At 39.4% G+C, this 16,410-nt stretch overlaps 1 protein-coding gene across 8 annotated transcripts in view; it reads left to right on the top strand.

The window, feature by feature from the left end:
- The window catches only part of WDR72 (WD repeat domain 72), a 218,622-nt gene that overhangs the window by 80,305 nt on the left and 121,907 nt on the right, over positions 1 to 16,410 (top strand). For all 8 annotated transcript variants that reach the window (XR_012153995.1, XM_073303832.1, XM_073303831.1 and 5 more), the window contains 3 exons: positions 4,782 to 5,602; positions 10,688 to 10,779; positions 15,617 to 15,699. Coding sequence is in view for 7 of the 8 variants with exons in the window: in XM_073303832.1 (XP_073159933.1) it covers positions 4,782 to 5,602; positions 10,688 to 10,779; positions 15,617 to 15,699 (996 nt within the window). In the remaining variant the exon portion in view is untranslated. The remainder of the gene's footprint in view (positions 1 to 4,781; positions 5,603 to 10,687; positions 10,780 to 15,616; positions 15,700 to 16,410) is intronic.

Genomic DNA, 16,410 nt, shown 5'->3' on the forward strand with positions numbered 1-16,410 from the left:
AGAGTGAATCTCGATATTCTCACTAGGCTCAGATGAACAAAAGTGTTCTGGGCTATAGCTGCTACCCTGATCATCCATGAGGAGCCCAAGATCTTCAAATGTCATGTTGTACTGCCTCAGATAGAGGTTCCAGTTATCAATCTTCCCGTCTCTTCTATCTTTCCCTCCATACACAAACCTTGTCTCCATCTTACCTGGAATGAGTTGCAGACAGCTAGGCCCCTTCCAAACTCTGCACTTTTGGGACAATTTTTCCACTGTATCAACTGGCTTATAACTGATTGATAGAAATATAGAGCTGGGGCTCCTCAGCACATTGAATACATCGCAGCCCATGTCCTCTAAAGATCCTTTCTAGTAACCTCAGATACACATTGGACGGGAGGGTGATGAATGAGACAGGGGTCCTTTTGGGGGGGGGCGGGAAATAGTATATGGTTATGTAATTAAAGACTGTATCCTAGTGCATTCATGCATGATGTGGGAAGGGGTGGCGGGGAACTGTTGTTGTCCACTTGATTTTGCAACCTTAATGTTCTTTTAACATAGGTTAGGGTTTGGGGGCGGGGTTTTAATAGAATTTCGTACATGTTTCTTTTTTAAAAAAGCACATTGAAAAAACAGAATTTCTATTACATGGACCTCCACATGAGTCATCAGCAAGGTTGACCTATAGACAAACCACACAGACCTCTGCCACCTACTACTTCTACCAGGTTTCAGAGTAACAGCCGTGTTAGTCTGTATTCGCAAAAAGAAAAGGAGTACTTGTGGCACCTTAGAGACTAACCAATTTATTTGAGCATAAGCTTTCGTGTAGCTCACGAAAGCTTATGCTCAAATAAATTGGTTAGTCTCTAAGGTGCCACAAGTACTCCTTTTCTTTTTACTTCTACCAGTTATCCTATTATCTTCTCATCATCATAGTTTGTCATTCCAAAACCACAGCCAGACCAGGTGGTGTCACTTATTTCAAATAGTTATCTGGAGATATAGGATGTTGACAGGGAAAACGGCATCAGACAGTGTGGAAGTGTTTGCCCTGACACTCCACTTTCAAAGGTCATTCCTCAGCTTCTACGTGGTCATATTGTTACCAGTCTTTCCATCCCAGCTCGATTTAGAGTACATCATTGTTTTTGTTCATAGTCTGTGCCTGGGGGAGTTTTCAGAAGGAACCAGGTTCTCCAAGATCATTTGCATTTCTCACCATTTTGTTACGCATTAGCCTTCTGTGGTGGTATTTTGGGGTAAAGGATTTCCAGACGCAAAACTCTTTCTGGACTTCCACCTCTTGGGTGGTGGAATGTGTCCATGAACTGGTTGTCTTGGAGCATGCATGTGTTTTTGTTTCTCCTTTTTTACTGAAGGCGGTATGCACAATTGCTCTGTGGGGATAGCACATAGGAGCTATGTGTGGGGATGGAGTATGTTCAGTGTAGATGGTCATCAAGGAATAATGCTGCCGGCCTCTAACAGTATATCTGAAATCATGATTGTGTCGTGTGATGCAGTGATGGCAGTAATCTTTCCTGAAGACCCTACAAGGCTTTATTTGTAAACAGGGATTAAAACAGTACAACAGTCACCCAGTGCTGGACAGGCCAGCTACGATTGCCACACCCCCAAAACAAGCACCAGAAGCAAAAAAAAAAAAAAAAAAGTGATGGAAACCATGCAAACCCAACTGTGCCACTACATGCTTCTGGGCCCCATGTTCTCTTTTTCCCTCCTTTCCCTGTTTTCTGCTCACCTGGTGCTGGGGACGGGGGAAGTATCCACAGGAGAGATGTTGAAGAAGGAAGGCTTCATGGTATTTAGTTGCTCTGCCCAGCTGCTCAAGAGACCTGAATGCACGGGCCGCCCAGACATGGAGTTGTCCAAGCTACTGCATGCCTGAGGGTACTTTGCAGGGGCATCAGGCTGTGGTGTGGGGGATGGCATCAGGAGATGGTGCTTTTGCAGCCATGATGGACATGAGTTGCCAAAACAGTTCTCTCTGTTGAGCTCTGTCCTCCACCCTTAGCCCCGTTTCTGTTCCAGGAACTGCTGTTAAAACCCTGTACTTCACCTGGGTGACAAGCCTCACCCTTTCCTCCTGCCTGTCAGCATACCATTGCTCCTGTTTTTCGCCCCTCTGCTTCTGGTATAGGACCTGCTGGTCAGCCCTCTCAAGAACACTGACCATAACTTCATCACGAAAATGCTTCTTTTTGCAACGGTCTGTGAAACTACATTGGGCCAGGGATCAAGTTTCTGATGAAGAGCAGGCAGTAGAGATTGAGGGACCAGAAACAGGATCAGAAACAGAGGGTTATTGTCAAACGTAGTTCAACAGAGGAGCACTGAATATTTACACTTCTAAAAAAACAACATATATTTGAAGGGAATGCTTCAGTCCACATACTCTCTCTGGACACAGTTCTAGAAGTTCAGGGACAATTGTAAGGTTAAAATTACAACCTTTTTTTCTTCCTTATGCCAGTTAGTTAGGAATTTTTTATAGGTAGGGGTGAGTGCGGAGAGTGCCCTTGCTGCAAAAGGCTTTTTCTGTCATTTTGCATTTTGGAGGACACAGCTGTTCCTGTGGTGCCCTATCGGTAAAGGGAAATATTATTCCAAGCTGCTGGTGGGAATCCTGCGGTGTGTGCAGCAGCAGTACATCTGGTGACAGAACAGCACATCTGTTAGTGGAGTGGGCTTGTCTTCTATAGAGGGAGCCTGGAAAATATGCCCTTCCCAGCAGTGTGACTAATTATCTTGAGTTCCTGCAGCAGGAAAAGTTTGCAGCTATCAGCAACCAGGACTGGGTCAGAATCCATGAGGGAATTAAGAAGAAGCTGTGTTAGTTCACACAGGGCTTCCCCTGTTATTGCTGCACACAAACATGCAGAACTCTTCCTCTTTCCTCCTCTCTGGCACAGGGAAGGGTAGGGGGCAGGAGGATGCCGAGGCTTTGTGATACAATTTACCATTATGGACACACGTTGGTAGCCAGGGCTTATCATAACTTTTGTATTGTTTCTTAGAGCAGAAATCCCTCCCATTACTGTAATAATAAACTGTATTGGAATCATAAACTGACCAGGCTCTGGGACGGCTTCTGTCTCCGTTGGGCTTGCTGCAAGCTCAGAGCCAGGCTGTTCTGCCAGGGGTGGAACAAACAGCTCTTCCGAGTAGGGACCTAAAATTTGCTATTGATCCTGATTGATCCTGGGGCTGGCTACATGAATGAAGTCACTTCATGCACCTCACTTGGAACCTGCTTCTGGCTCCCATCAGTCCCCACAGTGGCTTCAGCAGCTAGTAGGGCACCATCCTGACTGACCAGGTCGTCAGGAAGCACAGTTGGCTCTGTGCTGGGCAAACTCATAAAATGGGCATGTCATTGGCAAGTTGTCTGGGGTGCTAGTTCTTGTCCCTGGCCTTCCGGTACTCACTCTTCAGCCTCTTAATATACTCCCTGCGCTGATCACCTGTCTGGAAAATCTGCAAAGCTGCAAGCTCTCTGGTGGTATGAGTGGTCATTTTTAGCTCTCATATTTAGCTCATTCATATTTTTAGTTCTCTGGTGGTATGCATGGTCATTCCTGGTGCTTTTTGCTGAAGTCGACAGTTTTACTGGCCTTGCACCAGAGATTCACCAAAATTTGGCTGGGCTCCCATGACCATGAAGTAGCATGCTTTGCAAAAGGCTTGCTCTGTTTGGTCTCCATTGCAAATCCAGGAAGCTCTCTGATGCTGGGCTTTTAGCTTGGTGATCAGAAGAGAATGGATTAACACTGACTTGAGCTGGTGCCTTATGCCAAGGGTGTGTGTGTGGCTTCTGTTTTCAGTAGAGTCTATTGGAGATTGTTGGGATAGAGAGGACTAAGGAAATTGCCCCATAGAATTGTGGAATACTTCTGGCAGCCTCCCAGTATGACTCAAGCGGGGCTGCATCTACACTGCAAAGCAATAGGGCTTGGAACCTGGGTCCCAGCTTGATTCATGCTCAGACCCTGCAGCGCTGTAGGGTCTTGGGACCCTGTGTCCAAGCTCTGGGTTAGGCTTGAGCCCAAGCTTAAGCCCACGCTTACTTCACAATGTAGACATACCCTCACAAACCTGTACTGAGATGTGTGTCATGATATTTTCATAGGCTTATACCTTGTCCAGATTTGACTGGATTTTTACATGGATGGCAAAACACACATCCCTGACAAATTTTTAGTCCCTGCTCCAAAGCCGGGAGGTGCTAGAGCTTCTCAGTGAAAATCATTGTAAGACTTTTTCTGCATGGGAAAAAATGTACTTTCCCCTAAGTGTGTTCTTGGAAGCAGCTGAAATGTTTTTGTTGAAATGTTCCAAAAAAATTCAGCCTGAGGCAGCAGAGAAAATTTCAGACCAAATGGTAAAAGTTTGGTAGAGTTATAACCAAGTGAATACAGGATCTTATATGGAAAGGGTTAGGCACCCTTAAATATAGCCGTCACTAACAACATTGCCTGTAATTGTCTATGGTTCCTAGTCCTCTTTCCCTTGCTTCTCTCTACTTACCTGTCTAGTAAGTTACTCAGAGCAGGCATTTATTTTTGTGCTTACCATTTGGAAAGTGCCTAGTACATAGTCATGCTGCTGTGAATACATAATTAATAAGTGTAGTATAGTTGAAATCAGTGGAGTTAAACAAGGAATGAATCTGGCCTATTCCATATGCAACTCTAAGCTTAGAACTAGGTAAAGTTTTATGTAACTGTGGATTTGATTTTGACATTTAATACATAACTTTTTTATTTCAGCAAACTGGTACCAGCCATGTCCAACGGCCTTTTACTATCTTGCCAGTAAAGACAAAATGGAACAACATAAGCTTTCATGTTCTCTTATTTGATCTGGAAAAACTTGTAGAACTTTTACTGTCATCTCAACTCAGTGGACTGAAATCATCAAATTCATTCCACAGTTATGACATTTTAAAAAGAGCCAAAAGCACAGCAGAGAAAAGGACACTAATGTTGAAAAGAAATAAAACTGCTGGCTCTCTCTTCCCAATGGATGGGCAAGTAAAAAATGCTTGTGAAAAAAAGGTCCATAGGGATAATAATGCAGCGAGGTCTTTGGAAGAAATTGGTGGCATCAAAAGACATAAAAAAATGAAGAGTTCAAAAAAGATTAGACTGCAGCCATCAGGAAAAATCGATGCTAACGTCACCACAGACACAGTTAAACTGCTTTTGTCATGTCTCTTACCATGGGGTGTGGATAAAGAATTAGACAATCACTGTGTTAGATATTTAGATCTCTTCAGACTTCAGTGTCCAGTTTCTTTTGGACTAGTATCAAATGGAAATCACATATCACTAATGCTGCCAGGATGGAATTGTAATCACTGTGGTGTGGTGGAAGAACATACGCCAATTAACTTGTTTTCCAGAAAAGTGCTAGATTTGTCAGACAAGTACATCACTGCAGGCCAAGGACAAATTGGAAAGAAATATGGACTAGACCATAATGCTGATGGCATACAAGGATCACAAATTGTATTCTACTTATTGAGCAGAATATCTTTAGTCAACAGGATAGTTACTTTGCCTTTGGAATTCACCAACACAATTGACAGGTAAGAACTTTTTCTTATCAGTTATTTTCCTTAATAAAGGGAAAGCTATGGGGAAAAAAAATCCAGGCTTTTGTATTCTTAAATGTAGACAGTTATATAATGGAGCTCACAACAAACTTGGTCAGGCTTATTTCCATGGACATTCTTTGAAGTAGGGAGAGATTTTTGGAGGAACGAGGTGTTCTCTCAGAATATGAGAGGAGTAAGTATTATCTTTCTGTTTAACAGAAGAGCAACCAGAGGCACAGAGATTTTGTCAAGGTCTGAATCAGAGTTGGGAATACAACTAGGATCACCAAGCTCCAATTCCCATGCCTTTACCTCAAGATCAATCTTTCTCCCCCAGTACTGAAAGTGAAACTACTGGGTCCCTTCAAAATAAAAGCACAGCCACATATAGGGCAGACTTCTTTGCTGTTCTAACTTCCATTCCCAATAGCTGACATGACTCCTTCAAGGCAGTGGCTCCATGGCCAAAGCAAATTAAACATCAGAAACAGCCTTGCTTAGTTCCCCTACCTAATACAAAGAGACAAAACCCAATAGTTAAAGCAGCTGCTGGGAGCTGATGCTGAATGCATCACCTGCCCCTATGTTTTGAGAACCTGTCCCAAATTCCATTTACATTACTCAAAACAAATTTACTTAACTCAATCCTTTTTCAGCATCAAAGGAAAAATAACACGTTCAACATTCTTTGACCAAGCCAAGTGGAGCACACTAATCAGGCAATAGATATCGTCCATATACTGTTGTTATTCAGCAAACCTAGACCAGTCTCAGTTGAGTACTTTAGAGTGACTCCACTGTTTCTGATGCCATGTGGTTTTCCATTAATTTAGATGGAATAAATGGGTATAAAGAGTCAAAGGTATTAGCATGACCCAGTCACTGTACAACATTAGACAATGTTACCAGGGTTCAGGATTTGGGGTACAGTGACTTCGGTTTGCGTAGTTCCGTTGCAAACACACAAGAAATGCATGCCACAAATTGGAAATTTGTTGGTTAGAATACAAGAGAAAAGGAGGTAAAGCAAATTATAAGATACTTTTAAGTTTAAATTGAATGTTCATATTTAAAAAACACAACCAAAGCCTATCAAAGTCTCTCTTAAAAGAGAGGAGATCAGTTAGTCTCTTATTTCGTTGGGCGGGAAGGAAAAGTTCAGTTGTATTGCTCAGGGCTGAGATGTGAAGGATGGTCACTTTTCCTGCTTTTGACATGGACAGACAGGATAAGTGGCAGGCTAGCAAAGGTGGGGAAAATATGGCTTTTTGTTGATTTTCTTAGGATTCCAGGCAGCAGGTCAGTCATGGGTGGATGCCCTGCCCCAGAGAGCTTACAAACGAAATATAAGACAAGAAGAAACAAATGAATATGGATCTGGGAGAGTACAAGAATGCAGTGAGACAATATTGGTCAGCATGAGAGGCTGTGGTCTCAGTATCTTACTGACGTAAGCATTGTGAAGTTTTTTATAGGCATTCCTATATAGGAGAGTTTTAATTAGGATAGAGGTTGCTCAAGGGCATATGCAGAACCAGTGTATTTCCTGGCTGCTTTGGCCATACTATAGCCAGCCCTGCCCATTTTTCAGGCTGCACTCCTACTCCTTGCCTCTCAGACACAGCAAATTTCAGAATCTAGTTTTATAGCCTCTCTGCGAAGTGCAATATGTTGTCTACTTTCTCATGCTCTACCCTGCATATCTCACCAGAAATCCTAATCAGCTCACAACAGTGTGACTGCAAAAACTTTTGCATTTTTGCCAACAGTTAGTTGATCCCATAAGTTCTGAATTATTTCGAGCCTTTCCCTCTTATGATCTGATGACATCTTAATAAGATTCCCCTCATTTCCACCATCTCTGTGTCCTAGTATAGTTTGAAACTGAATTTTGCCCCCACATTGAACTCCAGGAACTGTTTCCAGTCACAATGTCAGCTCCACCACCTATTTTTTTTCCTGAATAAGCAAAGATATGAGCAGAGCAGGTTATGTAAACGATTTTGTATTGCTTCCCTGCATCAGTAAAACTATGAGTAATGCCCTGTCACAGTCAAGAACCATTATATTCACATAGAATCAAAATTGTGGAGAGTGGAACTATTAGACAAGGTTACTGAGACAAAAGCGTTGAGGTCCTTTAAACCAGCAATTAGCTGTCATTGTGAGAGGAATGGAATACAGCCATAGGAATTAGCTCCAGTTTTCTTTAGATTTTTGTATTTTTAAAAGAAGTGCTACCAAAACTTCAAGTCAAGCAAGGAAACAAAGGACACAGTACTCCCTCACCATGACAGTGTTTTCTTTCTGTGTGAGTAATAGTAAAGGCTTTTCAATAATATTTTCTATCTGAAATATTTTTTTATAATTTATGAACAGCGATTTAAAGGGTCAGTCTGCCCAGGCCTTATGAAATGTAACCATTATCACAGCAATGCAAGGCTGGAATAAAGATGTGACTCATTAATTCATGGTTTAAATGAATGGGTGCAATGGGGCCAGCTTTCAGCTGGAGTAACTTGACATAGTTCTATTGATTTCAATGAAGTTACACTGATTGACATTTCAATGAAGTTACACTGATTTACAATAGCTTGGCCCAATTTTTATTAACTTATTTATTAACTAGTAATACAGAAACAAAATCATGTCCGTCTCTGTGCCCAGCAGTCAACCGTTTCATAGGAACTTATGAAGACCCTTGTTTCCTTCGCTCTCTGAAAATATGTCCAGAGTCAAATGGGATTCAGGTTATGCCTCAGAACTTTCGGACTTAGTCTTCACCAGGTCCATTCTTGCAAAGACTAGGGCTGTGACAATGGGATGTAATAATCTGTGCTCAACATCCCTTTTCCCATGCCTCCCCACATAACCCATCCTCACTCACTGCCAGTTTTGTGCTCAGAGTTAGGATAAGCTCTGGCCACAATAAGGATAATGAGCCATTCAGTAATGGACTCTTGCCCAATTAAAAGTTGCAGTGAAACTATACAAGTGCACCTGGCCCAATCGGTCTAATTTAAATCACAAGCACATACTTACCTTGAAAAGTAGCATGGTTGGCCCAGCTGAGCCTACCAAATGCTCATTGGAAAAATAAATAAAAATTCAATTCCAATTTGCCATGCCACTGAAGGAACCCATCAGTAAAGCAGGGAAAAAGAAGGCTGGAGGTACAGATGGTTTGTCTCATACGACCCTTGCTCCACTGGAGGAAAAGATGGGAAAGGATCCAGTGCTGAGCCAGAGGGATTCAAACTCAACAACATCAAGGTGGAAAAAAGCCTACCAACAACTGCCACCCTGAGCAGGGTTTGGGTGGAAGCCCAATTTATTTCCATGGTGCTCTGCCAGTGCTGTTAAAGCAAGGGTAGATTACTTAGATTGTAAACTCTTTGGGGAAGAGACTCTCTTTTATTCTGAGTTTGAACTGCACGTAACACGATTGAACCCTGGTCCATCGCTGGGGCTTCTAGGAACTACTGCAGCACAAATTAAAAATAATAATATGAATGGTTTGTAGAATATGAAGTCATCCTGATTTTCTTCCAATGTATTTATTATTTGTAAGTTTCCACCTAATGGTTTGGATCAATATTTTTCAGGCTATAGTTTGTTTATGAACAGTTAACTACTTACTGTTCTGTTATTTGTGTTATCTAGTTGGTCACCTAAGTCACACAGTATCTCTTTTTCTCTTCTTCGATGGCTGAAAGTTTTTGAACCTGAGACTAATGAACAATGAACAACATGCTTCTGGTGCAGAATTTCAGACCAGTAGTTATCTGTACTAAAATTAATGACGTTGTTGGGATTCACAAACATTTTCACAGAAGTCTGCTGTCCAAAAACAGTAACAAATTACAAATCACATGAGCCAAGAAATCATCATGAACTGAGCTGAGTGCTTTAATTCATGGAAATATTTATGAATCTGTTTTTGTTTTGTTTTGTTTTTTTGCTATTTGATCAGCTTTCTAACACTGGAACTTACAGTAAAAATATCTCTGATTATAAAATCAGAGAAAAGAACAATTGGGATATGGTTGCTTGGTAAAGATATTAGCCATGTTACTATTATAATAAACCTTTTGCATTACTCTGCTTCCTATCAATATGCTCATGAAAGAGCAGGACAAACTAGAAGGTAAACGATCTTCAAAGATTTTTTTCTCTTTCTGCCTTTTCAAATTTGTATCTATATTAATCCCTTAAAGATACTACTATCAAGTACAGGAGGCTTCTAGAATTGTTCAGTATTTTTAGGCCTCCTTTAATTTTATGATTTACTGCTAGTTGAAACGAATGGGAAAAACAATAAAGGAAGTACATTTTTTTAATATGTGCAATTAAAATATATTTTGTACAATATAATAAAAGTTAGCTCTAAAATTCAAATTGCCTATTGCACTAACACTTTTACTCAGTACTAAAAGTAAAGATGTACAAATAATTCATGAAAGAGATCCTGAATACAGAATTTTCATTGTATTTTGTTTGTGTAATGATATAAGAAAGTTCTTCATAGTAAGTTCTGTGGCCCAGATGCTGAAGTAATTACACATTGACTTCAGTAAGAATATAGCATGAGTAGGGACTGCAGAATTTGATCCTGTATTAACGTCACAGTGTATTCACCATTGTTTTAAAACGTGTATGCTTAGGGAGTATTCTCACCTGAATAGCTACATATCTTAGGAACTGATGAAAGTTCTTCTGTCATTGAAAATCTTCTTTTAATTCCATCTGCACATGGACAATGTTGAAGTTATTGAGAGTTGCTAGGGCTTATCACCTTTCGGGATTTGTTTGTATATGTGTGCTTAGGTGTGTGTGTGTTTTAAATAGAAGGTAAAGGGCCAAAATGTACAAACACTACTGGGCATTGGACTGTTCCCAAAAGTAAGTGCCTTTCATGGTTGTGGCAAGGTCGGTTCCTATATTAAAAGTAATAAGAATAATAATTAATAATGCAGTGGCTGTTATAAGTGTATAGACTTGAATATGTGCTAATGGAACATTTGTCAAAGTTTTTGTAAGTATTATGTAGTGATTTAATGTTTGTTTGATTTTTAGTCCACAGAAATTAGAATCTGTACGTAACAAGGGGAGAAGTTCAGAAACATTCAGCCCTTCATTTTCCATTTTTTATGGAGAGTTACCAAACTGTAAGTATGGAAGGATGCAGTAATGCTAACACATATACACTATTTTTGTTTTTATTTGTTTTATGTGTTATGTTAGACACAATGCATTATATAAGTATAAACACTGAAATCCTTTTATATTAGTACAATTTTTTTATTGCCCTTTACATCCATTGGAGTTTAAATTGGCTTTTTTAAATTCTTCAAATACAGTAGTTAGACGAGTTTAAGCTTGAAGTGCTCTGTTCTTTTCTTATGTGATGATCACAAAAGCATGTAGACAACATGTTGACTATAAAGTGGAATCTAGAATACATTTTGTGTGACAAGAAAATATCCAATTGCATTTCCTAAGGCATTTTCTAGCCATGTGAAAAACAAGAGCGAATGTAATGAAACAAACACTGACTTTTTTCCCATCCAATTCTATCTCCCTCAGCAACATCACACACACACTCAACAAAATACCTCAACCTTCAAGCAAACTGTTGCCTTTGTAATACTGCAGTCATCTTGCTGTTTGGATAATGTCCTTAGACTTTTGGTTTAGGGCAGAATAAAATAATCTTGGCACTTTAACATCTCTTAGGCAATAGTTTACCAATCTTGCCCTGAAAACCAGTCAATATTTGTTTGTTTTTACAACATGCAACCAACCAACCAATTTTCTAGAACAATATTAGGTAGCATATGGATGACTTATTTGTCTGCCTGTTTTGCCAAACAAACATAATGTGGTTCTAATACATAGTAAATCCTATGTAACTTTATAATACAAATTCATTAAGGCCAAATCCTGACCCTTTTCTATGTGAAAGTCAGGTATACATGCAAATGAGCTCCTAAGCCTCTGTGCACAACCAGTCTTCTATAGATCCTTCCTTCTCTGTTTTCTGCTCAGGAATTACGGAGTTTATTTTACCTTTGAGACTTCAGTACCCCATGCAGGCATGCCTGGAAGGGGAAAGAGAAGGGACAGGAAGTGACTGGGAAATATAGGGTAACATGACGGAGGACTTAGGGATTTTTGCCTTGGGGTCGGAACCAGATTGCGCTGGGCTCTTCGGTCTGATGAGCCCTTCTCTCTGGATAACACATCTGTTCTGGATGTGCAAACTAGAACCACTAGATCTGAGCAGTAGAGACCTCACAGTCTTTCCAAGAGTGAGTACTGGCTCCACTTCCTGTGACATCAAGGAGACATTGCCTCCCTTCAGAATCCCAGGGCCTGATTCTTCTGTACCTTGTACCTTGTATACTGATTTATAGCTGTACAAAGTGGATGGGTGAATCCAATCAAATCAGAATGGTACCATTTTACACTCTCTTTGCACTAACTGGGGCCAACCCACAAGTCTGGTGTTTTGGCACAAGACAAGAGTGAAGGACAAAGTTGGATATACACTTCCTTTAGCCCTTTTTCCATCTAGGGACTACCCCTCTGCTATAGAGTGGGGCTGAAAAGGGATCTGTTCTGCCCCTGTAGAAAGTTAGTGCAGGTACAGGGCAGTTGTCACATGTGCCTGTTGGTAACTACCCCAGAGGGTCTTTACACCAAATAGGGATAGCTGGAATGTAGCCATACTCTGGCCACAGTTCATTCCCCACACCTGGGGTTTTGTAGAGCCAGCTATGCCAGCTCTTCACCAGCAAGGATTTTCCCACAGTGTGGGAATCCTGAGCTGATTCAGCAGGCTCAGATTAGAGAAGTAAATTATCATTTGAACCTTGTTTTAAATAATTAGTTACTATTTAAAGATATGGTAGATTGGGTTGGGGCAGCGCAAAAGAGAAAATGTTACTTGTCACTATGTCATCTTGGTCTTATAGCTGTATAAATAGGGCCAAATCTTTAGTCCTTATTCAAATAAAGCCCTCACTTGGGTGAATGGAAGCTTTGCCTGAACCAGGACAGAGTGTGAACTGATTAAGGACTTCAGGACTTGGCCCATGTGAAACTGTAAATGTTATCATTATTTTTCTATTACTTGTTTTCCCTGAAATTACAACTTCTTTGTATTAACTCCCCAACTGTGTCAAGTGAAGTTTGCAGGAATTTCCTTCCTCTATTATAATTTTAACATTCCCTTAAACTACCTCATGACGCCAGTCAGCAGCTATAGCCAAAATTAACCTACAATAGAGCTTTGATGATCAATGTAACAAAGTTAGCAAAATGATAGAAAAAGACAAGGAAAAGATCAAAAAGAAAATTCACCTGACCAGCACTACATGAAAAAACATTGAAAACTCAATTTAAAAATGGAAAAGAACAGTTTTACTGTGATATTCTCATTTTTGCTTCTCTCTCATTTTTGGCATTTTTAATATTCTCTGCATTTGACATTGTTTGTGTCAAATCAGTTAATAAAAATATAACCTCTTGTGCCATTTCTTTCATGCTGTAAAACTGCATTGCATGGTCTTTCTTTTCTTTCTTTCCCTATAGATATATGGATGGATGGCTGTGTAAGTACTGTACAATTGCTTTTGTCAGTCTCTGTCTTTTATATATTATAAAAGGACTTACACAGTACAAGTGCAATTGTACTTACGCAGCCATCAACTGAAAGGCACAGTGAACCAAATCAGATTGTGCTAATTCACACCACAAATTTTGCAGTCTTCTCCACAAAGCATCTGCATAATTCTGTAAACCCCACAAACTGCACTGCAGCAATCCAACCTTTTTTAAATGTGGATGATAATGTATTGTTTTATCAGGATACTTTAGGTCTCTGACAATATTTTAATACTACCATATACAATTCAGGGCTGTAATCAGAGCATTTACTGAGCATTAATATTCAGGGATTGTCATGTTACTTTAAAGGCTGATGCAACCCACTTACTCTAAACAACATATTTATTTAGCAGCAAAGCTTATTAGCCAAATATTGGGATAAGCAGCTGATGAATGGCATTGGCTGTTACATTTCAAATGAGGAAGAACTGGATTAAACAAGAAAGTCCTACCAGTTCATGACCATGCATTTGCTCTGAAAATCATCTGAGAAGTCAGATGCACAATTTAGACCAGTCTGAGATTATCTGTGTAGCACATACCTTACAAAGGATGGACGGGTTTAACCCTAAGAGGTGGATTATTATTCTTTTATACTTATATTGTTCTTGAATATTTCAGCACTGTAAGGAGCAAATTTAGTAAAATATGAATATCCATACGTCTCCTCCACCTTTGCTGAAATCTTTATCCATAACTTTATCCATACCTTTAGCCTTGATTAATGCAATACCCCCTCTTCCCTTCCCTCCCCTGCCATGTGTTGCCACCTGCCTTTTCTCATGTGGAAAGAAACATTACCATAACCTCCAGCAAACTCATTTCAGCAGCCACTTTAAAATAGCTCCCTTTCTCCATAGTAGAGCCTGCCAGCTGGAATGGCCTTATTGTTGTGTCTCTCCTCCGCATGGACTCATCATCTAATTTAAAATATAATCAGAAAATATTTCTATTCTCCTTTGCATATTTTATTTTAACTTTATTTGTATTAATTTTTAGACTTATTATACACTAAGCACTTGTCTACATGTTTCTAGGTCAAACATTAAAACTGGTTTCCATAAAATGCAATACCCATGATTAGAATACATCAGTAATTCGCCTCGGCTGCTACTAGAGGTCAGACAATCTGACATCAGCTTGAGTACAGGAGAAAACTGGCCTTTTAGTTTCTATAGCAGTATTACATCTTCAATTATACCAAAGAAGACAATGTGATAGAAGCATAAAATGTATTTATGGAAAGAAAATCCCACCTTTGAACCATAGCATGATTTTGAAACTTTTTCTGTAACAACACTGAACATCATAGTCAGCTTGTAACAATATTGAGCGAGATCCTCAACTAGTGTAAATTGTCTTAGCTCCAATTAAAGTCAATGGAATGATGCCAGTTTGCATCTGTTGAGGATCTGGCCCATTTTCCTGATTAAATAAACTGTTGCTTTATATTTCATATATGTTTAGCACGTGAGTGATATGAGTGCAGAAATTCCAAAAATATCGCAATAATTAGGCCACCCCACTTTGTAAGTATACTCCGTTGCGGACCCTTTCGTCACAGCTTTCATTGCATTAAATGAAATTCACTGCATGCAGGAGGCTGGAGCCTCTCCATAGTTAAAAGTTCAAGCTTGCTTTTATATTGTAAGCCTGCTTTTCCTTCATCTTAAAATACTCAAAGAAAATTTCTACTTCACTTACTAAATATCTGTGATAGCTGTAGCCATGGGTGAGTTGTTTGCTGGAATTTGAGTTCAGTGTAACAAGCTTCTTTTTGAAATATGAGACTTTATTAAAAATAGTTAAGCATATTTGAATATTCTCCTAAAGCTTTTTTTTGCCTTGTCTTAGCTTAAGCATGACTTACCCTAGAAACATCAGGAGAGACTTATTTGAACGATCTTGGTGAAAGCTAGTGCACAGTATCAGTTCTGAAATGGGGAAAGACTTATTTGGGAACTGGCAAACTGACTCAAAAAGAATAAAATGTTTGCACAACCCTCTGCAAAAAGAAGCCACCAAGTTTCACTGAGCTCTAATAGACACCATGAACTAACCCTTTATAAATAAAATTTACCCATTAGATTTAGGGTTAGGGGACAAATATAAATAACTCTAATGTAATTATATATAGTACATGATATAAATATCTTACATTGATATGTCTGTGGATAAAATGAAAACAAATTATGACAAATGATTCTGTTTCAGATATGTAGCTGAACATTACAAAATTTAAAAATGTATACTGCAAGACCAGTTGAAATTTCATGTGTGTTATTTATGTGTATTTTATTGTGAGCTCATAAAGAAAATTTTGTATATTTTCAGATAAAAATGGATTCTATTTCCTTGATCCTGGGAATGTTTCACTGGTGAAACTCATTTCATGTTGGAGAGACCAATCCGTAAAGGTAGGAAATAGTGCACACTGACTGTAATAATGTCATTTTAAAGTGATGTTCACTACTATTTAGTGTAAATGTTGATATCATGATGTAATATGATAAATGTAGACTTTGGGGAAATTATCACATACATTTTGCCATTTAGATGTCCTGTGGAGAAAGAATTTTCATGTTAAACTACAGTGTATATTTATTATGAAATTATTTTGTTTTTTAGTGTATGTGGTTGGAGATGGCAAAGTAGACATGATAGTGCCTAATCTAGGTGATATTGAGTAACAGGAATCATTTTCAAATGCACAGCACTTGTATGTCTGATCTGGTGAATGTTGCTCATTTGACAAAAAAAGTTGTCAAATATAAAAGTTGCCAATAATCTTTACGTTCTAAGTTATCTTAAAAAAAAAAAGAAGCTGTTTTATGTTCCTAGGGAAGCTCAATTTCATATGTGCTGTAGAAGAAGTGGGTATGGCCTTCTTAAAAGAATGTGTGGTCAGGGCTCCATACCTTACTCAGTATGATCCCCTCCAAGAGCAGGCCCAAAAAGTGAGCAAGTTCCAGCTTCTCAAGGCAATTTAACTTGCACCTTTGCCTGTGCTGATCTTGGTACAGGCGGTTTAATGCTCTATGGGGGACTCTAGGTGGCTGTGGGATGTCCTGATGATTACTGTAGCATAAGACTCATTGGTCATGTCCGTCAGAGGATAGGTGGTCCCT

The sequence above is a fragment of the Lepidochelys kempii genome, chromosome 10, assembly GCF_965140265.1.
Source record: "Lepidochelys kempii isolate rLepKem1 chromosome 10, rLepKem1.hap2, whole genome shotgun sequence".
Lineage (NCBI taxonomy): Eukaryota > Metazoa > Chordata > Testudines > Cheloniidae > Lepidochelys > Lepidochelys kempii.